General features: G+C 39.4%; 1 protein-coding gene across 1 annotated transcript; it reads right to left on the bottom strand.

The window, feature by feature from the left end:
• Positions 1-154: 154 nt before the first annotated feature.
• Positions 155-22716, bottom strand: LOC140223938 (uncharacterized; the record flags this gene model as incomplete). The annotated part of the gene is given in 13 exon segments (XM_072296464.1): positions 155-1075; positions 3377-3590; positions 6873-7017; positions 8232-8313; positions 9323-9462; positions 12738-12871; positions 13722-13897; positions 14821-14940; positions 15523-15748; positions 18781-19038; positions 21006-21127; positions 21946-22082; positions 22584-22716. Coding segments are annotated over 13 exon segments (2039 nt in total), but the record flags the coding sequence as incomplete, so codon positions are not given.
• Between the last annotated feature and the right edge of the window lie 3661 nt (positions 22717-26377).

The following is a 26377-nucleotide window of genomic DNA, read 5'->3' as shown; positions in this document are numbered from 1 at the left end:
AAGAATCTTATAACTACAATGAGCGGCAGCTTTAATTTTAGAAAAATACTTAGTTAAACTTTGTGTCTACTTACAAATTCTACTAGTGAATATTTACATGTTTACTATGAAGATTACGCATGGGCACCACTTCAAGCAGAAATCCATTCTCATCCAAGCGTTGATGGCCGAGCACTAGATCGACACATATCAATTCTTGCCTCAAAATCTCAAACTATATCATCTAATTAAAACATAATGAGGAATAATAACCCAAAGGAACTGCTAGTAGACCATAACTTTTATCACAGCAAACACCCACGAACATAACCTTGGTCCGAACTTCCAATTCAACTACTTCACGCATGTCAATCAGACAAAAATAGGAATAGATTACATCTTACTTCTAAAAAGTACATAAATTCGATAGAAATTAGACATTTTTCGTTCCTCGTGACATTTTCTAAACGACAGAGGAGGCAAATATTCGTCAGCCTTGACCGAGTGCTAGTTCTCTGAGACGTGTCTCTTCATAGTAAACAAGTACTTACAAAAAAAGGAAGAAATAGAGACTTAATTAAAATCACTTTGGTATGAAGTAAGGACAACGAGATTTGAATTATTTAGGAAAATCACTTTTAGTGCAGGTCATCCCGGTTCAAGATTAACTTGACTGTCCGTGCATCTTTTGTGGGATTTAGAGCATACCTGTCGTGTAAACACGGTGAACCTAAAGTCTCAAAAAGACTCGGGATCTAGATGATATTCTTCTAAAAGAAATAGAACATTTGATTTGAAAACAATTGTCCCACTGCTGTGCAGGGACAATTGCGCACCAAAGAGCAAATCCAACTTTTGACACGGAGAGTTGGATACCAAGCGGTGACGATGAGGCAAAAAAGATGATGGCTACGAATAAACTTTTCCTAAGGAGAGACTAAGCATTAGGAGAGAACCTTCCGCGGAACCATCCACTTTTTCGTGTAGTAATAGGACAGTGTGCTGAGATAGACAAGGATGAGCATAGCGCAAGTTACCCCGAGCGCCATTACGGAAGTTTTCGTTGGACACGGCTCGACGATCGTCACAGTCTCGTCTGGAATAATAATAATAACGAGATTGTGAAAAATAAATAAATATACACTCAAATAATATTAAATAAGCCAAAATAAAGTATAATGGATTCTTTCTAGGAAAAAAATTTATTAACAAATTTTAGTGTAGCTTCCATCGATGATAAATATATGGGAGGGTATGGATTCGATCGACATGAATCGATCGAAAAATAGAAACGTGAAATAATCGACGTGATTCGACAAAAATTCGATCGACAAATCCGTGAATCGATCGACAAACCCGTGATCGATCGGAAAACCCAAGAGCCGGCGGACAAAACCGTAAATCGATCGGATGCGATAGGATTGCGCAAATGCCCTCTTTTTTACCTTTTTGAAGACGCATTAGAATGCGAGAATTTTTCTGCCACTCAAAAATCATATTTTTGCGCGAATATTCAATATCAACGAAGAACCGTTAATCTGGCAACCTTTGTAGTAGATAACAACATCGCGGAAGACTGTTCATTTCCTCCTCACTTACGAGCATGTCTCTCTTCGATGGATAGCCCTCGTAGCACGAATTCAAAACCCGACGGGTGCAACCGAAAGAAAGCGCATATTTATCGCTGATTTCAACATTATGCACCTTTTTTATGTTTTAATTTTAATATATGTTTTTAAAAAGCTATGCACAGTTTTTCAGAAAAGTTTCCGCAAAGTACCCTAAATGATCTCAAATGACAGTATCGGAAATTTCGACGCGATGTTTTCGTTCGTTCTAATTTCTTTTTAATGTAACCAAAAATAAATTAAATATCATCCAAGTTTCTGAATCGTTACAATAAGGATACATAGTTTATCTTTAATTATAGTAATGAATGGAGCAGAAAGTCAAGAATGATTACACGCAGTCCTACAGCATTCATTCAACCTTGTTGCCGCTAATATGCGTTTCACGCCAACTGACCGACTACACTGCGTTTGGCGCAATGCGTGAAGTATTCATGCAGTCTTGCAAGCGCTAATATGGGCTTACGCCAACCGCGCTGTTTGGCGCAATGCGTGAAGTATTCCTACTGTGTTGCAGGCGCTTATATACGTTCAACGCCGCGTTCACGCGTTCATGTTTAGACCTTCCGCACAATATTACTGAATCGATGAACAAACCCGTGAATTAATTGAATTACGTCGATCGGTTTACGATTTTGTTTCTCGATCGATTCATGTCGATTACATGATGCCGATTTTTTAATCATTTATCGATCGAATTGATGTCGATCGGTTCACGTTTTTATTTCTCGATCGAATCTATACCCTCCAAAAGTGTATTGTGAAGGGCAATTACGTCCGTAAGATTAGGGATCGCCAATAAATAAAATGGTTCCTGACTGCACTATGATAACTAAAATTATTTGTTATTTTTTTATGCATGCGTCATACAATTTTCAGACAAAAATGTTAAGGCCTCACGTTTAAGGATTGAACCGAAGTCAACGCGAAGAAAGTACGTTAGGATATCACGCACATTGGTCTTTCGCTTTCAATTTTTAAGCGCAGCATGAAAATGAAAAATACCCTTTTTATGTAATTGAATTAAAATTAGTCCATTTTTAATCATCCAAACGATTCCTAGGAGTCTTTCGGGTGATTAGTGGTAATTTTACAGAGGAAGGGGGCTTCTATCAATAAAATTTTCTGGTCAGACGCTTCTGATCCCGTTTTCTCAAAACTTCATTTTTACACTTACTCTGCCGTGTTAAGGAAGAACGCCGTATGAACCTTCAGGCGTTGCCAAATTTCTTTAGGTAAAACACGACTTACCCGGTATAATTATGAAAATATTTCCTCCAATTTTTCGGATAATTTTGTTCTCGATTTCAACCATAGTCTCCGAATGAAAATTTCAGGGAAAAATATTCATAAATTTTTCCAAAAATAAACATTTTAGTAGGGGAAATTCGGCAACTCTCGAATGTTCATACGGCGTTTATCCCTAGCACGGCACACTGGAATAAAAACACATTGGATCTAGAGTCCAGACTCTTAAAAACATCGACAAGAAAAAATACTCTTGATTCAATCGGATTTTTGCTTAAATCAAGAACCAAGCCTCTTAATCTAAGCGGATCTCCTTTTGATTTAAGCTTAAATCTGATTGAATCAAGAGTGTTTTTTCTTGTCGATGTTTTCAAGAGTCTGGACTCTAGATCCAATGTGTTTTTTTTTTTCCAGTGCAGTACTGCTCTCTTCCCTATCACGGCAGGAATATCCTCCTCGCTGCAGAAGGGTGGCAATTAGGAAAGCTTTGTCGTAGCTTTGAAGAGAATAGTGTGGCTTACCTTTGGAAAAGTCGGAGAAGACTGCCTCGTTATTTTTAAGGAACTGGGATTGTTTGTCGTCGCCGAAGTCGAGAACGAGGATCTCCTGGCTGAGAGTCATGTCGTCGGCCGACTCGGTGTCGTTGCCGCCGCTGCTCCCGTCTCCGGATCCGGATATCGACCTCCGCCTTCTCCCCCAAGATTCCACAGACTCTCGGCCCCATTCGCAGACGGCCTGGAATCATTCGTAATTTCAAAATTCAATCACTCATTTTTTACAAGGGGAAGTATAATATAAAACTGCATCCAACCATCCAGCACAATGAAACTCTGAAATCCTTAGAAACTCAGATGAGCTCCTGGATTCGACAAAAATTGGACGTATTTCTACCAAACGAGACCTATGTGGAGGTGAGAAATATGGGGTGTGCTCTAGGAAGCTGCATAAGAAGCAATGTAAAAGTGGGCGTGATTCCTTTTGAAGAATTGGAAAAGCGGGATATTACATTCTATCAAAGAGACCTATGTGGCAACTGAATGCGGAACTCATGAGCCGCGGGCATGGCAAGAGAGCGTTGTGGACAGGGCTCATGAGTTAAAGCGCCCCGACGATGATCTCTGTCTCGCGGCCGCGCTCCGTCATTGCCGCTGACGTCACTGGCGCTTCATTATTCTCATTCACTCTTACCCAAAGAGAACTAACGAGCACACTCCATATTTCTCACCTCTACATAAGTCTGTTTGGTAGAAATACGTCCAATTAATAAGTGACCATCCACAGGATAAGGGATTTTTACTGGATTTCAACGCCAGAGGATGCAACACCAGATCTCCGATTTTTTCGCCCAGGACATCTCTACCGCCCACAACAAAAACGCCGAAACTCCTTTACAAATTTTGTATTTTTCTTCCACACACTGCTCTATCATACGAGAAAATCCAAGCGTGATCAGTTTTAGCGGCTCTGGTGCTTGCACTAGAGCTGCTATTCCGGACGGTCCCAGCTGGGGAGTATCAATGCAGCATGTTACATTGTAGAGACCGCGCGTTGGTTGATGGGAATCGGCGCCATTTTCGGCTATGTTCCTTGTCATGACTTTATTTTATTGCATACTGTTTTATTGTTAGTCAATGCTATGTTGTGTATTGTATTTTTGGAATCATGGTGATACAGTCAACAATTCAAAACTTGTTTGTGCTTTTATCTCGTGATGGAAAAAATGTACTTTACGTTCAAAATTTGAAAATTTGAATTTTAAAGTTTTCGCGGTTAAGGAAGCTTTAACCACTGGGTTGGAGCTTCCTAGTTATATTACTTGATATCAGCTGATAGCAAACAAAGGTTACCAGGGAAACCGTAAACGTCTAACAACTATCGTGGCCATTGGGGCGATTATTGAAATGATATCGACTGTATGTCGCCGCTTACGACAGGACATAGCCCTATCTTAACTGTGTAATATATCGCAATTCGATATTGTTTTGATTTTTAAAAGGAGCAATTCATTCATACAGTTCCGATTAGTTTTGGCGAACGGGCCCTTAACCTACGGCACTCGGCTCATGGGAATTTTTTAACTTGTCCTGGACGGACTCGTCTGTAGCGCCTCGTTCTTCGTTGTGTGTGTGATTTCGTGAAGAAGTTTCTATGGCAATTTGCTTTTATTTGTGAGCTGTTTTTTCACGGGATTTTTGAATGTTCTGTACGAATAAATTCGGTGAGTACCTCATTTATCCCTCCTTCCAGTAAAATTATTTCAACTTTTCCTTCTCCCTCATTCTGGACCCACTCATGGGCTGATTATTTTCTCATTCTTGAAACTTTAGACTGGCAATTTCTATGCACAATCTATAGCTCATTAACCTATAGTTCAAGAGTTCCTCACTAGTGTCTTGCTCTTCTTTTTTATTTTTATTTTTATGTACCTACATGTTATACTATTTTTATAATAAATTTTGCCAACATGCTTTTCAATTCAGTCTACAACATTTCATTCCGACGTGGCAATAATGATTTATAATGCCCCTAATCCATTAAAATGAATTACAATAGTAATGCCGCATTATAATGTCGTATTATACATCGCAACGATTCATGTCCTACTGATTATTGATTATTGTAAGATGAATTCTGTTTTCTCTGATTGTATGTTTCATACGTGCGAAGCAAGTACGGGTCACTAGAAACGTGGTTCGTACGGGTGGCTGATGAAATTGATCTTCGAATACCTTTTGATGAGCTAGGGAAATGAAACCATCTGCATCTCATGGACAATAAATAGTTGCCGTAATTAAGGTCATCCCGTGATTAAGGTGCCGTGATTTAAGTCATAAATTCTTCATCTAATTCTTGATTCATCTCCAAAATGTCTGCTAAAGCTTTCATGCGCTTCTCCTTGTATGCATGAATGAGCAAATTGGGTATCGAACAAGCGGACACTTTTTGAAAATTTAGATGATTCTGGACAATATCGTACAGAAGTCCACGAGCTGCAGATAGAACCATTACCTCTAGCTCATCAAAAGTTATTCGAAGATCATTCAACAACCTCTTTGACAAGTTGCAAAAACTTTTCGTTAACAATAGTGTCACACGGTACTAGGAATATTTACTATTTAACGAACCTTATATTTCCCTGACTCAGTCCTAAATTATAGAAGTATGCGTTACTTTTCCAGCAATCCAAAAAAACAATTATACAAAAAACCAATACCTACACTTTCAGATATAAAAATGCAAATTTTTTGCAGCCTCGCTAAACGACTTATCAACCAGAGATTTTTTAGGAAGCGGACCTCCAAAGAGCTTTCAAAATTAAAAGTATACAACAAGTGATAATGCCATGTATTCGCCATATCAAAGCCCAATACACATTTATACACCGGCTACGTAAATCTGCTAAGTTACAAAACATGAATCGACAGTTGTCGGATTGTACATCAATGACAAAATGTGTCTAGGCCCTCATTCTTGACTACAACTACTGCCCCCAGAGCCGCTCTCCGACGCCAATGCGTTGGAGCTTCCTGCTTGTTTTAATTTTGAGTTCCTGCTGGTATGCCAAAATTGATTCGAAAAAATGAAGGGTGCGCTAGTTATCCTATAAAATAGTATCTTGGGAGAAAAATGTCGAATAGAGTTACGGCGTTTTTATACTTTGGCCGGCAGATCTATTGTGTCCTTCGCCGCACTCTGGCGTTGGTATACAATTACCCACATATGATTCAAATTCAGTCGGTATCAATTCATACTAGGACACACCAGCAAAAGTGAATCTTGAATTTTACTTACATCGACTACTGTGTTAAGCGGTAAACCGCGAAGAGGTGGAGCGCGAATGAGCTTACGACAACAATTAAAAAGTGCTCGTAACTTCATTTCGGAACAGGTCATCTTCTAATAAACGTAAGATACAACTTAGCTGAATGCAGTTAATTTAATTGCTGCACGTATCAAATAATACAATTAGTTCAGGGTTGCAACAAAGGTAACTGAAATATCGTAGCTAAAACTTACCGGCTCACAGGGTCCAAGGCAGTATTTAACGTTGCATTGGAAAATCACCCCATATGACTCGGTAAACCGGAAAGCTTCGTAAATAGATTGCATCGCATTTCCGTCTGGAGTGAAAGCAGGGAAGATACTTGGGTCCACCGGGCAACTGGAAAGGTGCAATTCAAAAACTTTCGTCAAAGATCCATTGATACACACTTGAGCAACATTATTACATAAATATGATCGTATTTACATCATTCACCGAGTTATCGTGTCATTTTTACAGTCTTACACTGTAATACGTCACAGATAGAGCAACTTATCAATGGGTTACACATTTTGTACGGTCATTAAAATAAAAACTGTATGTAACGACTAAAAACGTAATCCTGCCGACAGCACTCTGTTTAAGCTGCTGGAACTACGAATATAAAATGTATATAAAAATACGTGAATTTGGAGGTAAAATGATATTAAAGATAAAAATGATGACAGTGATGTCTGTTAGTATAAACGAAGAAGTGAGGGTGCCCTGTCATTTTGGATCTTCGCAATACTGCCCGCCGCGCCGCAGGCCGCGAGTGACGCGGTGAATGTTTGGGGATTTAAAACGCCTTCAAATCCGTGCGTATGCAACAAAGACATCCGTGAGGCTCGAATAGTTGTATCCAGGCGTTATAATGAGATTCGTTTGTGCTCGTAGCATATAATACTAACTGAGGGCTATTTTCTTGTTTATTTCATACCTTCATTTAATTCCAGCGTTTCTTATTGTGTTGATGAAGTAAAATAATAATGGTTTTTATCATAAAACATGGTCAATTTTCCGAAGAATGCTTTGATTCCTTAAATGTATCACAACGTTGCCCTTCTAAAATGTGGGCTGCTGCCCCTACATTTACTGATCTAAGAACCACAAATGCGGCAGAGTCGTGTCATAGACACTTCAGGGGAAAAAAGTTCGAATGCTCATCCTAACATCTCTCTTATCACGGAGGAGTTGAAAAAAAAAAAAAAAAAAAAAAAAAGTTTCAGCCAGAAATGTATGTCAACCTAGCATCAGATCAGAACTCGGTGCTTCAGCACTATCCTATAAATATGGGTTCAGGTGATTTCCAAAGCGAAGCCGAAATCTGACCTCACAAAGTCACAATACCCCACTTTTTTGCCCGATTCTTCCTTATATAGTTTTAACGGGTTGATGCACGGCTTGCTATTAGCTCTTGTTACCCATGAATGTAGTTCTTATCGAAATTGTAAATCTCTCATTTTCGAGGAGAAAATTTCAAGAAAAATGAAACATACAATTCTTTGTGATACATCTTTGTATGAATTACAGGAATTTAATTTCTTGATCAAATGTAATAACAACTGAATTACCCTTCTTCATCGATGATTTGGAACGTGCTTTTTGAATCTTTAGCCATTGCAACGCAACTCCTTGCAAATATTCCGTATGGAGCTGGAAGAGAAAAATGAGAATTGATTGTGGTTAAATAAAAAAAGGTAAGACTCAGATTTATATCAGGATAATTTGTGAGCTGGAAGAAATGATAATCTTCAACCTACCAATCACAGCAGTCGTAGACCATTAAATGAACGTATTTCTATCAAACAGAACTATGTGCATTATGACGTGAGCCCTGTTGTGCATATATTCTCAGGAGGCTCAGGGTTCATGTCTTAGTACATATAGTTCCGTTTGATAGAAATACGTCCAAATATGAGAACAAAAAAGCAGTTTCTCAAAATCATATAAATTGGGAGCATTTGATAAAAATAAGAATTTCGACTCGATAAAAACACAAAGTGAAAGGTTGTCTCTCTCTCTCTCCCTCTCTCTTTCGATGTTGTTTTAAAAATACTTTTTAGAAGATAAAAATTTCGGAGAAGGGCTTACCTTCTTCCTTCCTCCAAATGAGCCACGCTAAATTTTAGCTTTATCGTTAAGATAAATTTCATTCAAAAAACATCTCAAAGGCATCTTGTAGATGGTTTTACCCGCCAAAACGAGTCAAGGCGATCTCAAGTCATGAAATGTTTACTGATGGGTATGGAGGGATCCTGTTGGTGGAAACGGGAGGTTGCAATGGACAAAGAAGGTAGGTAATGGGCTACTTAACGGCAACCCACGAGAGACCCTATGGTTAGTCCATCATTTTCTCCTTTAGTCGCTAGGAACCACCCATTTCAACCCATAGGATTGCTCCACAACCGACTTATCAGTAAAATCCTGGAGATGGCTTAGAGATATATGGTACTTTTTTTTAGATCTTGAGCAATTTTTTAAACGTCTCGTTGACGATGCATTCAAACTGATCGTGAGTGATTCCATCCTCTTCAATAGACGTCTTCTTTGCCTATCGCTTTGTCTATAAATTTAATAATCAACCCGCTGAAATTGCTCGTTGTTCTGCATATATTAAACATTCATGGATAAGGATTTTAGGGATGTATAATTGTATACTCACTGTCTTCGGGGATCTCAATTCGGAAGGTGAGTTTGTCACCAATCCTGACAGTCTCGACTTCCCGATTCCTTGCGTCCAAGATGCGTATCCTTGGAGGTGGAGCTTCCGGAGCGGATGTGATACTTATCATTTCTGGATCCCTGCGAAAAAGAAAAAGAAATACTTAACGTTTTCATTCAGCCCAGGCTTTTTGCGCTTCATGACAAATCTCCAAAATGTGTTGTCTTCAGCTGTGGCATTTTTGATTGAAAATTTTAAAAGGGGAGAGAACTGAAACGAAGATTGTATTGAAATTCCGCGCTTTTATGTTCCACCTCCAGTTTTCGACGAGGGCCAAAAAAGTCGTGCAAAAATAATTATCTAATCGAGGACTCATACTCATGATAAGGTATGATATCAAACTCCACCTGAAGGTTTCAAAGCAGCCGAGTTCTGCTTTTCATACAGTAGCCTGCATAGAGTACAATAGAGTCGCTAAGCACGTGCTGGAGTGCCAATAAAGTCATTTTTGAAGCTAATTTTTTTTCCAGTGCTTCTACGAATAACGTCTGGCGATGTGCGAGGCCGTATGACGTGGGATCCAGCTCCAGACTTCGATCAGAAAATGTAGGTATAACATTCCATTCATGAAAGCCGAGAGTTCCAGACATTTTTGAACTTGTCATGACTTTTGTCAACATAATTTGTCAAAATTTGCGAAAATAAAAATTGATTTAAATTCATAAGCCGCAAAAAACACTCGCGCCCCCCGATTCTTCCATAAGCCGCCGTATTATAAAATTCCGTTTCGCTCTCACTTTTGGTTCTTGTTTTCAGCGATCAGGAGGCTAGAAATTCTCCGTTCAAGGATTGACCTCAACGGCGTTCCAGTATATAGCGCCTCCACTGTACTCTATAGCAATCCGGTGACAGTGAGGCAGACATTGAGGTTATGTATCTGTTTACATTGGAGCCATCGAATTGTGATCTACATCAGATGACATATCCACTAAATCATTCAATTCAAGAGGGCGCTTCCACTCAACCTAAAAAGAGGGTTTCATAGCATCCAATCAGAGTGGGACATGACTGGGCTTTTCGACGACGGAAGTTGAAGGGTACGCGCGCGGCGCGGCGGTCGAGTGATTAAAACCCGCCTCCGAAAGCAAGTGAAGTTGCAAAGATTAGCCCTTGCTTTTGCTTGGACCATACGGCCCCTCCCCGGTCCGGCCGGGCAAAACGGAATGCAGGCAATCTCCAGAGATCCGTGTAGCGATAGGCGGGATGCGGGCTGCGGCAGCGTCCGCAACGGAACAGATGATCGCCGAGATAGCGCGAGTCGGACTGCCATGCTAAGGAAAAGCGCCGTATGAGCCTTCAGACGTTGCCAAGTTTCCTCCAATAAAAACCGAATTTACTGGGAAAATTCTGAGAATTATTTTCCAAAAATTTCAGACAATTTTGTACGCAATTCAATCTAAAATATTTGGAAAATTTCGAGGAAAAATATGCATGAATGTTGTCAAAACTACATGCTTTATCATAGGAAATCTGGCAAATCTCGGATGTTCATACGGCGTTCTTCTTTAGCACGGCAGCGGAGGTTGGAGCGCGGGAAAACGTGTCGCTGGGGCCGTATTCATATGAAGGGGCGTCTTCCGCAGCCCAACCCCAAAGGGCACTTAGCGGCCGCCGAGGATAGCGTTTGTTATTGCCCAGGATCGCCATCGTCGGTAAATCAATTGAAGCCGGCTCCGAAGTTGCGCTAACGGGAGTTGGAGAGGTGCGGGCTGCCATTGCTTCCATTCGCATCCGCACCCGAAGCAATGACTCACCGCTTCCTTCATAATCAGAGCCGACGCTCACACTTGAGGCCTAACCTTAAAAAAATAAATAAATAATAATAATAATAATAAAACGCGCCAATTCCGTGCTCTCTGACCCTTGTTGTCGAGTCTTCATTCGGACGCGTCTCTGCGAAAGATGTTGAATATGGACCGAGTTTATCAGAGAGGAACCAACCCACATTTTTGAACGCGCATCAAGTTTCAGAATCGCTGCATCTTTCAAACGTCGTCCGAGTTTCTGAAACGTTGCAATTAAGGTACATATTCACCCTTTAATTGTGGTAAAAACCGAGCAGATACTGTCAAAAGAAATGACGCGTGGTCCTAGTTTTGCGGCGATTTTAGCGTCGCGCTAGGGGAAGGAACGCGGTCGAGTGTCGAGTCATCTTCCCAGTTTGACGCGACTTCATTCCAAAAAGCGGCAATATGCTTGTACCGGAGGTCGAATAGTTATCGCGAATAGTTTTCGCCTCGCATTGCGTTTGGAGCAATGCGAGAGGTATTCATGCAGTCCTGTAGGCGCTGATATTCGTCCGAGCCAACCGCTTTGTTTGGCGCAATGCGTGAAGTATTTCTTCAGTCTTGCAGGCGCTGATATGAGAGTGACAGACGGCCGGCCGTACTGTGTGTGTGGCGCGGTTATTATTCGAACTTGCGGTCGAATAATGGGGCTTAAAAGGCTCATTATGTGTTTCGACGCCCTATGAGCATTCCAACGTTGCCTCGTTTCTCCCGATAAAATATTTTTTCCGAGAAAAGTTAGGAAAGCTCTTTATGCTCGCTTTTTTAGATTGAACGAACCTTTAAACAAGGTACGCATTTAAGCACTCTGATACATGTGTCTCAACCAGAATTTCACGTAGAACACGATTCTTGCATTAAAAACTACTGAAATCTATTTCTAGCTAAGATATTAACGTTTTTATTGCACACTGGTTACGGGAACTTTAAATTGGCCGATCAAAAAAAAAAAAAAAAAAAAAAAAAAAAAAAAAAAAAAAAAAAAACAATACCCTAAGCGAGTCAAATTGCGTTTTACAACGGCTTCAGCAGACTACTCAATCGAGCATTGTTTCTTTTCCATACTGTTTTGTTCAAAATGTGTACAGCTTGCTATAATACCTAGCTGAGCGTCAAGAATGAGGTTGCCATATTTTCATATTACTGAGACTGTCATAGTGACATCTGGCGTGCAAATTAACCCGAACGCCAGGTGAATTATTATTTCCTCTATGAGCGGAAAGGTTGAATGCATTAATAAGAAACGTTATTCCCGTAGTTAAAAGTTAATCTAGAGTTAACATTTCGATCCCTCAACGTTGAGCGATCGAAATTCTCGGTGCTTCTTGGCGTTTCACTTTCAACACACTCATTTGCCCCCATGAGACTGTTTTAACAAAGTGAGGAAAAGTAGACTGATTGAGTGACTAAGTCACTTGATGTATCACGATGAATGGTGTCACCCTTAAAAAGCGCGGCAAAACGATAGATATTGAGACAGTCTTTCATCGGATGTATCGTATATCGAACAGCGTCATTCTAAAGTTCCCCTTGTGTAAAGTTAGAAAGAGCAGGAGGATTCAAGTTACCTGATTGGCATCATTCCAAAGGTGATGTTCTTCGGTGACATGTCATACGTGCACTTGACTTTGTAAATTTTGTCCGCTTTGGTCATGACAACACTGTGATGCTGCAGGACAACAGTATTTGAGAACACCCCCGTCTGAAAAAACGAGGCATTTTCAGAATGTATCGTCACGAAAGCATACTTAACCGTAGAATTTTCTCATCTCACTTGCTGATTTGGTAAAAAAAGGGATAAATCTCAGGATCGAACCTAAGTAAAAGTACTAATTAAAAGTCAATGAGTGGGATAATTAGGTAATGACTTCTCCTTTCTTTTGAAAGCATAATGGAGGGACTGGTCCTGATCAATTTCGGCAAAAAGATGAATTTTTTACCACGTTAAAAAACTGGTTACTTAAGACTGGTCTTCAAAAGTTCTGTCACAAGAACCAAAATAAGTGATTTTTGACGTAAAGCTGGGTTTTTTAAAATTGTTTCTGCTCCTAGATTGTGCTCAACTCTTTTCGAACCTAATAGTGTTCAAGAATTAAGCAAAAATGTTAGAAAAATGTTTTACTTTGTATCTTGCTGGAGGATAACTCATATTAAATAAAAAGTACGTCATCGGCATCAATCCAGCTAGCAGGAATTCTTATAGATTGACAACTCCGGGCCTCGCTAGTTTCTAAAGTCATGCTGAACAATGGATATAAATCGAAGCAGGCTATCTTGCCTAGAATTGATTACTTACACTGAATTTAAATTTAGAAACTTTAGAAATCTAGACTTAGTAAAAAAGCGGATGGTTCTGCTGACAACAGATTAGGGGAGCGCAAACTGCCTAAAAAACTAGAAAAATGCCTCATTGTTAAAATTGACCTGAATATCCCAGAGGGAAAGTCACGTTAAAAATTAGAGAGGGATGGTGATCTCAGAGCCCACCCTACAAGATATCCCTGATGCGGCATGTGCCATATATTTTGTCTGGATATATTTCGCCTACTTACCACTGATTGTGTATTACAATCTTGTCCACTCATCGTAAGGTCCAATCGGAAAAGATCACTATTTAAGACGTCGATATTGCAAGTTTCTGATCGTCCTAATGCGTATATTCTCCCATTGAATGGCTTATTCGTTCGTACTTGCACTGCTATTCTCGTGTCTTTGCAATGAACAGAAACTGGAAATTAAGTAAATGCAGGATTTATGAGAACATAATTCACCCATTTTAAGTTTATGGTATGGCGCATACTTGCATGGTATGCACGGAAAAATGGTATTAAATCATTTTCTTCAATTACGAGTATGAAAAACTATTCTTTTTGAAGAAAAGTTCTAATTGCTGTTTTTTTTTCCAAATTAAGTTTTATTCTACTCAGAAAAATGTGGAATTGCCATCTATTACATGACATGTTTGTTTGAATCAACGAAACATTTTAGATATAAAAAAACTTTAATTTAGTCAAAGAAAAATTGTTATGCGGAACTTCCCATGAATTCATGGAAATTCCTTGCGAAAAAAATTGCTTTAAATAAAAAAAAATTTTTAACAACTTTTTCTTCTTCTTTCAGCTTGCTAAGAAAGGTTCCTTCACAATCCGATTCCTGGGTAATCTTTATGTCTTTTCACCTCTACGTTCAAGCAAATTAAGGGATGAGAGTAGATACACGAAAAATATCAATTTTCTTTGATCTAAAATTCCGGATTCAACTCAATTTGGGGAAAAACGGGACCTAATGAGGGCGAGAACATAAACTTCGCTTCCACTGAGTTTTGCAAATTTTTCACTGGAAGTTCATAGACTAGTACAATAGGTATCAATCTGCGATGACTAATAAGGTGACTATAGTAAACGCCTCTAAATAAATCTTATTTCGAAGTCGTAGGGCATGTACCCAAAACAAACCATAGAGTAATCCTACTCTATAAATTATTAACGCTCAAGTTTCGAGTGCCCAACAAAGCTTTCAAGGTTGATTTTAAAAAAATAATAAATAAATTCCACAACATCGTACGTATTGCGGGCTCATGAAAGAATATGATGAAAAAAATAAAGTTATATATAACTTAAAAAAAAGTGACTCGGAAAATAGAAAATTTACCATCGTAGCATGTGCCAGTTTTATCGCAGTTGATGTCTGTTCTGGTCAGATTACTCAGCGTTGGGTCGTCTGTAGTTTCAAATACTACTGGTATCGTTTCATGGGCAGCACCTAACGATTCTGCAACAAGCAACACGGTTTAAATGAGCTAAATCAAACAACTTAAATTAATGCCCCTTAGATTTTGCACTTAATCTAATTCTGACAATGAGTTGATGCTTAATTTTTCATACAAGCAAGGTGTTACTGCGCACCTGAAGCAGGAGAAAATACCAAAATAGAGATCACCAGTTTTAAGCGATTCAATTCGTAAGCATGATCGCTTCTTCCAATCAATCCACAACAACACATACGTATGGTTCACCCGTTTGATCCAAGTAAAAATATAGAGTTTGCCTGATGTAGAGGTGGACATTCAGGCTAGCGTGGGATATCCCCTCCATTTTGGCCTCAACTTGAGAGTTTTTTTTAAGCTTGGGAGTTGATTTCAGAGAAGACTAGTGGCACCATTGTGTTTCTCGCAAACTTTTACACTAAAATCAACAGTCAAATCACAAATTTCTCACACATGCAACAACTCCATTCTTCATTTCAGAAAAAAAGTATGGAAAATACCGCAAACTCATTTCACTAAGCACTCTCAGATAAAATAATACATTTTTGTGTGCAAATCTCTATTTTAGTTAGTTATTAGGTACTCACTTTCACAGTAGTTCTCGAAATAAGATCCGACCCTCTGTCCGTCGTCGATCAAGGGTCGCTCGGCGTTGAGGAAAGTCGAGGGGCCGTCGGGCAAAGTCTTGTGGTCCAGATGGAAGAGCTGACAGTTGTAGGACGTGCCGACGGGAGCGCCTTTGTACAGGAACGACCGGCACAGGAATTCGTTTTCGATTTCGCAGGCCAACCGACAGGCGGCCTCGCTCGTTACCTGAAAAAAGATTTATTCCTTCTCAGTTCGCCCGTTACACGGCTTCGCTTAAATTGAACCGTTATCCTTCCGATGAACCCCGTATCAAGAGCGCGGCTGAATTTTTCTTCGCGTCACAAATTGACATGATCCATAATTTTTTCCAACAGGTCGATAGCACAATCGATCATTGATGACATCTTGAGAGCTTTCATTTGAAGATGGGAAAATATGCAATTTCTGACTCTGTACAATGCTAATACAGAGCACTGAAAAAAAAAAAAAAAACTCATTGGATCTAGAGTCCAGACTCTTGAAAACATTGAAAAGAAAAAATACTCTTGATTCAATCGGATTTTTGCTTAAATCAAGAACCAAGACTCTTAATTTGAGCGGATTTCCTTTTGATTTAAGCAAAAATCTGATTGAATCAAGAGTATTTTTTCTTGTCAATGTTTTCAAGAGTCTGGACTCTGGATCCAATTTGTTTTTTTTCCAGTGAGTGTTCCATCTAACACTGCTTTCCTCGATTTATACATGTATGTAAAACAATCGATTCATGGCGAGGTATAGCTCTCCTCGCCTAAAATCGATATTTTCAATGGATTTATAAAGCTAGGAAAAACAGTGTTGCCGCCGATTTGTTCTCGCGTTTTTGAAAAACTTGGAACAAATCAATTGAGAACAAATGCAGCTATCGTTGGAAATCATTCACATTTATAACTATACATGAATGTAAAGGGGTGGAGGTAAGGATTATCAAGGACCGGATTTATTTTAATCGAATGGTTTAATGAAATTATGTGGTTACGAAATCAATAGAGCAATTTTTGCTCGTTGGTTACGCTTAACCAACATTACATTCGGTCGTATAAAATATCTCAGGAATGATATTTGTATGAATCTATACAGGGTAAAAAAGACAGACAATTCCTGAGGATGATTTTATTGTCGTGTTCTTCTTTCCCAAATACTTGATAAGTGTACTAATGATACTTATATTCCCGTTATCGTAAAAGCACCGACCGACCAGTGGCGCGGCGTGAATGATCGATTATCGATACTTCCCCATTCGAAGCTATGGTAAAGAATCGATTATTAAGCTGTCGTTGCTGTTGTTGTCGTTTATCGATCCTTTCACATAGGCTCAAATGGCTGATCAATCGATATATCGCAAAGCACGCCACGCCACTGCGCCCGACTTCTTGGAGTGTGTCATTTTGTCCGGACCTTAGATTTTATCAGAGAACATCCTCGGATTATGCAGCATTCTCAAGAATTTTACGAGTCGAAAATTTTGATCTAATGACTGAACTCTCATAAACATTAACTCGAATGTCGGAGTTTTATTTCCAGTCAATTATACCGGCCATCAATTTTAATTGCCTGGATCTATGTGTATCGATTGAAGGGCTTGGGGGACAAGGCGCATAAGTGCAGTTCTCGAAAAATTTGAGATAGTAATGATTTCAAGTAAAACTAGTCTTGATGCATATTCTGTGAAAAATGCGCTCCCAAATTCCAATTTTAAGCATCAAAAAGTCAGTTTAAACTTTTTCCCGAACCATGTAATTTCGAAACTTCAAACACGTTTTTCCCGAAAGAGAAAAAACTGCACTTATGCTCTTTGTCCTCCAAGCCCCTAAACTGGTGCTTCACCGACGTTCCAACTGCGCAAAACGGTGCGATTCGATCATTATTCGTCCTCGGCTAAGTGCCTGAAAATATTCATTCCTGAATTTATGAGGCCATTACTTTCCTTTGATTTTTTTTCATTGTATCAAAAAGTAAAGGAACGCAATTGTCAAGAAGCATTTCAATTTCTTTGCAGTTTGTGATTAATCCGCCTCTCTCGGTGGCCTCATTTCGGAGTTTTACTATGCACTCTCAAACTCTATAAAAAGTAAGAAAAAGAAGAGGAAATGGGAAGGAGGTAAAAATTTACGGAGCCTCTAGGTCCGCCTCGTTCAGAAACTTTTGATCTCAACACTTATGACCACTTGCTTTCTACGTTAAAAGTATATGAATAAAAATCTAAAATTATTCGGCTTCCTTTACCTTTGCCCCTCGTTAAAAAATATCACTTTAGAGATAATGGATCGAACAAACTTCGGTTCCTCTTTGCACGGGCGTACATCATTTTGTTACCTTCAGACCAAATTATCACAAGCGCCATGCAGCCTTTCAAAATTTCCGCCGCCATCTTATTTTTTTACAGACAAATTTTTGGTTGAATATGTTTGAAAATTTCACCGATTTTTATCGGCAGCGCAAAAAAATTCAGTGAGATTTTCGGACAGCTTCGTTGAACTATTTCCCTGTAAAAAAGTAAAATGGCGGCGCGAATTGTTAAACGTCGCATGGCGCTTGTGATACTTTGGCTGGAGGTTGACGATTTATGGGTGGCGTTTTTTATATTGGGGACAAAGATGTACAATTTTTTTCCTTTTTTTTTAAAAAAAAAGACTCAAGCCAAAGATAACTTTGAATCCGTCTGAAATAATACCTACTCCTGCCAAAACTTTAAGATCACAAAAAAAATTCAATAGAAAACATTTTTATAACTTGAAATTTGTGTTTTTATACCATGGAACCATACAGAGGATTAAAACCTCAGATCCATAATGCTTCATCGCTCCGATTCCATGTAGCTTCTGTTCCGATTCCATGTAGCTTCTGTTCCGATTCCATGTAGCTTCTCCTCCGATTTTAGAAAAAATTGTCCAAAATAAAAATTTATTAAAAAATGTATCTGCAATGGAATTATTTGTTTAATGTAAACCTCATCAACTCTTTTGGTTGAGTCCATCTCGATAAATAATGCGTTTCTGACGCTAAGGAGCAGAAAGATTGAAACGAAGTTAATCATTGGCGGATCCAGCAACTTGACAATATTGTTCTTTCTCCATTTAAACCTATGGAACGTATCGATTCTTGAAGGGGCCAGATGCTCTGACAAGAATCGATTATTTAACATAGGCTTGTATGGAGGAAATCTGGGATTGAAAAATTGCTGGATCCGCGTCTGGGTTGAATTGAGTGTGAAAGCTCACCTGAAGTTCTTTGTCCACGTAGTAATGCAAACTTGCATACTGAGCGACCTTGTCCTCTGTCACCCCTATCCTAGGCACCTGGAAAACGCGGGTGGACTTGCAGGCCTGATTCCCTTTCAGGCAGAGATTCTCGAAGTAGTCAATGCCTTGTGCGTCCACAAACTGCACGTACTGACCGGTGGTCCGCCTATCCGAGTCGCTGAGATGACATTGCAGCGTCACGTAGTTATATTCGACTGATCTGCACGTGAAACGGTGCTAGAAACATTTTAAAACAATCACGTCAGCATCTGTATTCAAAAAATATTCTGAGACACATTTGGACGCATCTAAAGCAAGCAAAGTCTATCTTCATTGTGCATTTCGAAAAAGACATAAACGCAAACTTTGGGACTGCTAACATATCGATGGCGAAACTGGAGAAATGCGTAGCTCGGCTTGCAACAAGCACGCAAACCCCACTTGCATAATTCGTTTTGCTTTAATTTACTCACATATGGTTATTCTTTTAGCTTTAATATGTTCGACTGGATTCCGTTCACTAGTGGTGAAGAGAGGGAAAAAGGAAGTAACTGCACGATTTTAAAGAACCATCGGTCAACACTGCATACATATCTACAAATCTCATTCGTTTACCCTCATTTACATGCAATAAAACTTGGACCAAACATAAAAGTTATCATTGTCTCATCTCTCTGAAATATTTTCTCGGAGCCCGAGCAAAAATCGGCTACGTTCTCATCTCTGCGTTTAAGTCTATCTTGGGTGCAACGTGTAAACATGTTAGATTTTGTATTAGAACACCATTGTTGCGAGATTGTGCCGAAGACTTTATCGCTCTGGACTGACGACAGTTCGTGGATTCAGGCAGTGATGACCGTAAATACTTGAAGAGCCAAAAAAATCATTACTTTCAAAAACCGCCGCCGTGTTTTGTAATTTTTCGTTCACCAAAAATTCGCCGTTATGGGCTATACTGACATATCAACGATGTAAGTTAGCAATCACATAACTCGATTTGCGACGTCGCAGACTTCCTATCATACTTCATTTTTTAAACGAGAAACTACTCAACGGCAATTCTTTAAAACTGCAGAGATTTTTCTTCTCTATGCGAAGAAAATTCTGCAAAAACTTCAATTAATGATGCCAATTTGTTCTCCTATAAGAAAATAACATAGAGACGGAGATTTTCAGACACCGCAAACGAGTTATGTGATTGCCGACTTACACCGTCGATATACTTATTTGCCCCCCCCCCCCCAAAAAATAAATAAAATAAAATAAAATAAAATAAAAAAATCACCTCCTGCTTGAGTTATGCCATTTCCAAAACAAACGATTAATTTATGAACAGCCCTCTACCGGACGAACTCGGATTTCCTCGTCGGAAACGCACCTTAGCGCGGCGTAGCCATAATCCTCCGAGTTGTGATGGAGGAGCCTCCAAGAATGGAAGTGGGTCTGGATATTTTGCGCATAATAACTCTGAAAGCCGGACGGCGTTGAAATTCCGACTTGAAGCCATGACACAATGCTGGTCGTGGCATTCCTATAAATACTTATTTAGAGCAACTCTGTACTGCTAGGCAGAACTCACTCATCTGCGAGGGATTTATATTGGAGTTACGTGGTTATTCCTTCTTCAGCACATCCCACAGCGGTACGGAACAACTTTCCATCTTCCCGCGGTATGCGCCGCGCTGCCTTACTCGCTCATAATGTCTCGGACCTTGCCCCAATTTTCTTTTGCCAGGATTCGCCGATGTCGGTTAGCTTGCTGACTTAACTCCCCACTCACTGGGGCCTTCCGGCTAAGATTTGAATATTCTTCCTGCTCTGAGAAGAATGTCTTGGGACGTCTTTTTATATTTTTCACGCCGGCTTTCTTTTAAGACACCTAGAATTCTCGTTCTCCCAATGGAGTCCCTGTCATGACAACCACAACCTGACTGGAACATCCGAAATAGCGGTTTTTGCGAGAAAAAGAAGAAGGAGGAGGTAGAGGTAGAGGAGGAAGAGGAGAAGGAGAAGAGGGAAAAGGAGGATAAATAATAGACGGAGAAAAACAAGAAGAAGTAGAAATAGAGGAAAAATTAGAAGAAAAAGAAGGAGAAATAGAAGCGAAAGAAGAAGAAGAAATTTACATGGCCCGACTGAAAAAAACGATTGGAAATTTCTTATTTTACGGAACTAGTTCGGAAGGAGCTATGAAAGAAACTTACCTCGTTAAGACACGCAGCTAAACAGGCCTCTTTGGTCGACGTGTAGATCAAAGCATTATCAAGTCCACGGATCATTTTATTCGGTACCCGCTCAAATGCCCATGGTCTCAAGCAGACATTTTCTGGAATCGATAGAATATAGCGTATTATATTTTTAATCCCACAATCAGCTTTCAGAGCAGTCCATGTTCTTTGATAAGCGGTTGCTGTGCGTTTTATGAAGCTCAAAAATTTATTCGCTCGACCTTTCAGACATGATTGGTCCTTGAAACCTCCTGCTTTTTTTTTAATAGTTGCTGCTGGACCTTAGATAATGGCCCGTCATAAAAAAGTTGCATTCCATCCACCCTCAATCTTGCAGCTTTTATCGTCAAGAGGGATTACATTTTGCAATAAGGAGCTACCATCTCTGGCTCTCCCATAAAAACACATATCTGCATAGAGTAACCAATGGTATGTATGTTGTTTCTAAAATGGGCCAGAAATAGCGGTTCCTGATTGCAAAACGGAGTCCAAGCAAGTGACCTTCAGCAGAGGAGCTATGCATTACAAGATGGCCACAAATTTGACTGTCCATGGATGTAGAGTAGAGCCATTATAACCTAAGAAAACTTGGAACTAACTAATCAATACCGGAGCTTGGAAGGATAAACGACTAGTAGAACTCAAAATCCTTCTTAACTCAATTTTTTCGAAAATGCGGGTTGGCTCCTTTCTGATAAATTCGCTCCATTTGGAATCATATGAGACCCGATGATAATTTTTCGATGCTTGATAAGACACCATGTAAACGACCTTTCATCTTCACTATGTGGTAACTGAAAGCGTTAAAACCGCCTAAGACAAGGAGGTAATCATATGTTAGGAGGAAGTTAAAACATGTTTTAGGTCAGCGCCAGGCTGCTGCCCTCCCGATAGGATAGGTCTACTGATGACTCACCTGATCTAATCTGAATTTTGACCATGTAATAAAGGTTGACTGAGCGCTGGGGCGTCGCCGCTGGATTGTTCGCCGACGTCTCGTTTTGCAATTGGCACAAAGTTTCTTGAACCGGAGTTAAAGGATTCAGAACAAAACTGTAATAGACAGGGAATAATAGTAAATACCATGATATACATCATACCACTAGTTTTCAAAAAGGGAATATCGGTTCTGGCACTCGTGAGGACAATAAACTAGACGCTTTGAAACAGTAAATCGTTATTATTTAGAGTTGGGTATAGCGTCAGTGAAAAACACAGGAAACTCTCTTTAGAACCAAAGGTAGTTTAAGGTTTAAGGCTCATGCAGATAGACTTCTCGTGCGTGATGCAATTTTCAAAATTTGGAACATTCATTACGCAACTAATCACATTCCAATTTGTTTGCTTAAAATGTGAAACAAATTCTTCAAACTAAGAGAAAAAATTATGGAAATTTTAGACAAAGTAAGTTGATTGACTTCCAAGAATGAAGAATAGAGTATGATTGGAGGTCTGTAATGGCGTAGACGAAAATACGAGGTTTCCAAGCTTACGCTTCGGTAGGTATTTTTTTTCGCATGCCAAGGAAGACTTGAGGCGTATGAAGTTGGTTACCTGAAGGATGCAGCTTGGCAATCAGGCTCCTCCCTACACCAGCCTTGACACTCGTACAATGAAAGGTTTTTCACCGTATAGTAGGTATTTCCCCTGTAATCCAACTCTGTTAGTTTTTCAAAAGCTGCTCGACCTGCAAAAAAAAATCATACTCGTTGAGTTTTCCGCCATGTAAAAAGCTTCAGAATGCTCCCGAAGTTTTTATTTTCCTGTGGTGTAGTGCTTGAATTGGTTCTTTTGAATAAATAATATCCCAATATAAGTTCACAGGCATCGGAAAAAGGGAAAGGGAAATGGGTCCAGAATTTCCGAAGACAGTTTGCAGAATTGGTAAAAGAGGGGTAAGGAGAAGGAAGATAAAATAGGATTGAGGAGGAACTTGAAATTCCCCTTAGAAAAAAAACCGCAGCTCATATCATCATCTTTACTCTTGAAATGTGTGATGTAATCAGTTAAAGAACATGAAGAAAATCATTATTTAAGTTCGATTTTCTTTGAAAGAGGACTCAAATTTCTTTGCGCAAGATACAGAAACCAACTGCAGAGGAAAGTTAAGACAGATGCGTGCCCTCGAACAAAATTTCGTGAATTTCCAGAATACTTGACTGATGTCAAGGTGCTCGATTCCCGAAGGATTGTGGTTCGACAGAGGGTAGTGGAGGTTACGGGTCGTAGAGCGCCGGAGAGTGCTATAAAACGACCTATATTTATGAATTATCTATGAAGGAATTTCGACGGCAATTATTGTCAGTTACATTCTGTGATGCCTTCAGTGTTCAGGAGTATATTGTAAGTCTCTGACTACACCATGACGCGCACCAAAAAAAACATTGGTAGATTTTTCCATAATCTAACACGGTGGTCCGAGTATGGTAATGAACACCAGACTCTATGGTAGCATGCATTGACCATATACTGGTAAGTATCATCAGAGTTCTGGTGAACACTACTATGATTCTGGTTATTTTCACTAAATAGTATCACTATGGAAAAAAATCAAGTAGGCTTACAGTGGATTTAACCATACACTAAAAAAAAATCTCGGTGTATTTACTAAGAAAAGGGTAAAATTACCAAGAATTCAGGGTTCTATTTGATCTCAGTTTTTTCTTGGTAAAATTACCATTTATGGAATTGGTAATTTTACCGAGAAATCTCGGTAAAATTATTGACTTTCTCGGTAATTTTACTGGACCCCGGTAAAACCGCCAATATTTTTTATCGACTGTGGTAGAATTACCGAGATAAAATGGCAAAGTTACCGGGAATTGATTACCAATAAAAGTGGTATTCTTACCTGAAAAAAAAAACAGTAAAAATACCGGTTTTTAGGTAAGCTTACCAGTCTGTTTTGGTAAAATTACCAATAATTGGTAAAAAAAAGTGAGATGGTAAAGGTACCAACGGACCTTGGTAAAAACGCCGAGAATTTTTTTTCAGTGTGTGCGTTTTAAGAAAGTGTCGACAATTTATGTGCCGGGAAAAGTGAAAATTATGCTAAAACATGGAGAATATGTTTGCTTGGAGATTGACGAGAAAGACGAAAAAGTCGTTTGTTAGGCTGCGGCAGTGTTGGCTGGAGTCCTGCCGGGGTTAGAGCCCGGAGCTTCCGGGTGATGTAGCGTATAATAACGGGGCGGATCGTTGCACGGTAGCAGCGCGCACACCATCGAATACTATTAGCGATGATAGGCCCTTACGGCAGCTCGCCGGGTTCACAGAAATTATTGAGAAACGCCCATTTTCAGTGACTTCCCTTTATCGGGCAACTGGATCTATAGATTATGCAACGGTTTGCTCTACAGATTGGCAGATGGATCCTCCTATGTCTTAACGTACTTCTCCGTGCAAAGTGGTGCCAATTTTTTTCATTACCCCCTTTTTTTTGACCTTAGCCTGACAGATTCGGGTCATCTAAACCTTTACATTGTGAGATTTGAAAGAAAACACATTTGCCATTTCTTAGGACTCCTCCTTTATGTTTGGTGAGGATGCCAGATCGAAAAGAGCGAAAGAAAGAAAGAGAAGAAGGATAAAGAAGAGGAAAAAAAGAAGGAGTAAAGAACTGAGGGAACGGAGGGTAAAAAGGAGAAGTGGGAGAGAAGGAGGAAGAAGAAGTAGAATAATAGAAAAAAATTGAGAGAATGAGACATTTTCGGCTTACTTTCGACATTTAGGGCAAAATAAAAATCTGTGTACTGACATTACTGAACTTGGCTCTTTTCAAAATAACTGACATCTTTTTGGGTATCATTTTTGTCTTGACGTAGACAAGAATAGGCGAGAATATAAATTAGTGTAAGGTGAGATAAGAATGAGGAGTAAAAATTTCATATTTATTTCCTTTATTCTTTACTTTGAAAAGCTGGAAACTCGAACTTTTATGAGATCTCCATTTTTCGCACATATATTTCGTGAAATTCTTCAATTTTAAATGGCCACTCGCAGATTCCATTCGACACAGGAAAAGTTGTCTTTTATTACAACTGATTTTTGGTTCCATGCACTCATAATTATTGAAAGGAACACAATTCCAAGAAATATTGGACATATCTATGCTAAATTAAGCAATTAAATAAAATTAATGAATCATGAATTATAGCGAAAGATCTAAGAAGCCCATGAGTTCTATATATAAAGTTCGATTCGATTTTATTCATGCGTAAGCGTACAAATTTTCGTTCAGCATAAACACTCCCAATTACTTCCAATTCTAAAAGTGGGTCGCTTCATAAATTTATCACACTCATTCTTGGAGTCCATCATACCCGACCACACTTTCAATATTTCTCTTGGATATGTTAACGTAAAGGAGACAGAGCTACACTGTTGCATTAAAATATAAAAGTTAAAATGACGGACTTAGGCCCCTTGCGAAGTGGGAAGAATACAGAACTCCTCGTTACTGACCGGAATCTATGGGCAAAACTAGATTAAAGACCAATCTGGCAGTGAGCCTGAGATCTCGTGTGACCACATCCATGTCCTCGAAATGTCGTTAAATCCAACGGTACGTAATCAAATTCTATCATCTTAAATTCTCATCAATTTATGAACTCTTAGGCGGCAGATGCGTATCTGTGTATCAACGTATCGGCGAGATATTGGCAATTAGGGCTCGAGAAGCGAAATCCATGCCAACAGAACCGAGTGAACAATCACCCGAACTAGATTCCTGGCAGTTTGCATTTTTTCAATTTTACGTACTCGGCCCATCACTTGTGCTCCATTTAGCGCTTACGCTGATTGAGACCTCCTTCGAAAGCGAAACAGCTTTTTATTTTCACCATTTCTGCGTTGACATTCCTAATACGGCCTTTTTGCGAGCAGGATTTGCGTCTTTCACGCGAGGGCCTCGAGGACAAGGCGTGTAAGTGCAGTTTTTGAAAAAATGGAGATCTTTATGAAAGGAGGTCGTCCCAACCCCTAGAACGCTGCTCGCCCCCAAAGGCCACTTCTTGGTTTTTATTATTTCCCTTCCTCACCCCGTCAATCGAGGGTCTTAAAAAAGATTTTATTAGAATTTTCCCACTGACGGACTCCGAACTTCAGCCCATCGACCATCTTACTCCCCTTCCTCACCCTGTCCATCGAACGTCTTAAAAATGATTTTATTAGAATAGAGCGAGGATTTCGAGTAAAATTAGTCTTAATGTATATTCTGTGAAAAATTAGCCCCCAAACCCCAAATTTTCAGTATCAAAAAGTCAGTTTGAAGTTCCTCTCCGCCATTCAGATCCATGCGATTTCGAAACTTCAAACGCATATTTTTCGAAATAGCAAAACTACACTTA

This window comes from Bemisia tabaci, chromosome 2, assembly GCF_918797505.1.
Source record: "Bemisia tabaci chromosome 2, PGI_BMITA_v3".
NCBI classification, from domain to species: Eukaryota; Metazoa; Arthropoda; class Insecta; order Hemiptera; family Aleyrodidae; genus Bemisia; species Bemisia tabaci.
The sequence above is the reverse complement of the archived record's forward strand: the minus strand, read 5'-3'. Positions and strand labels throughout refer to the sequence as shown.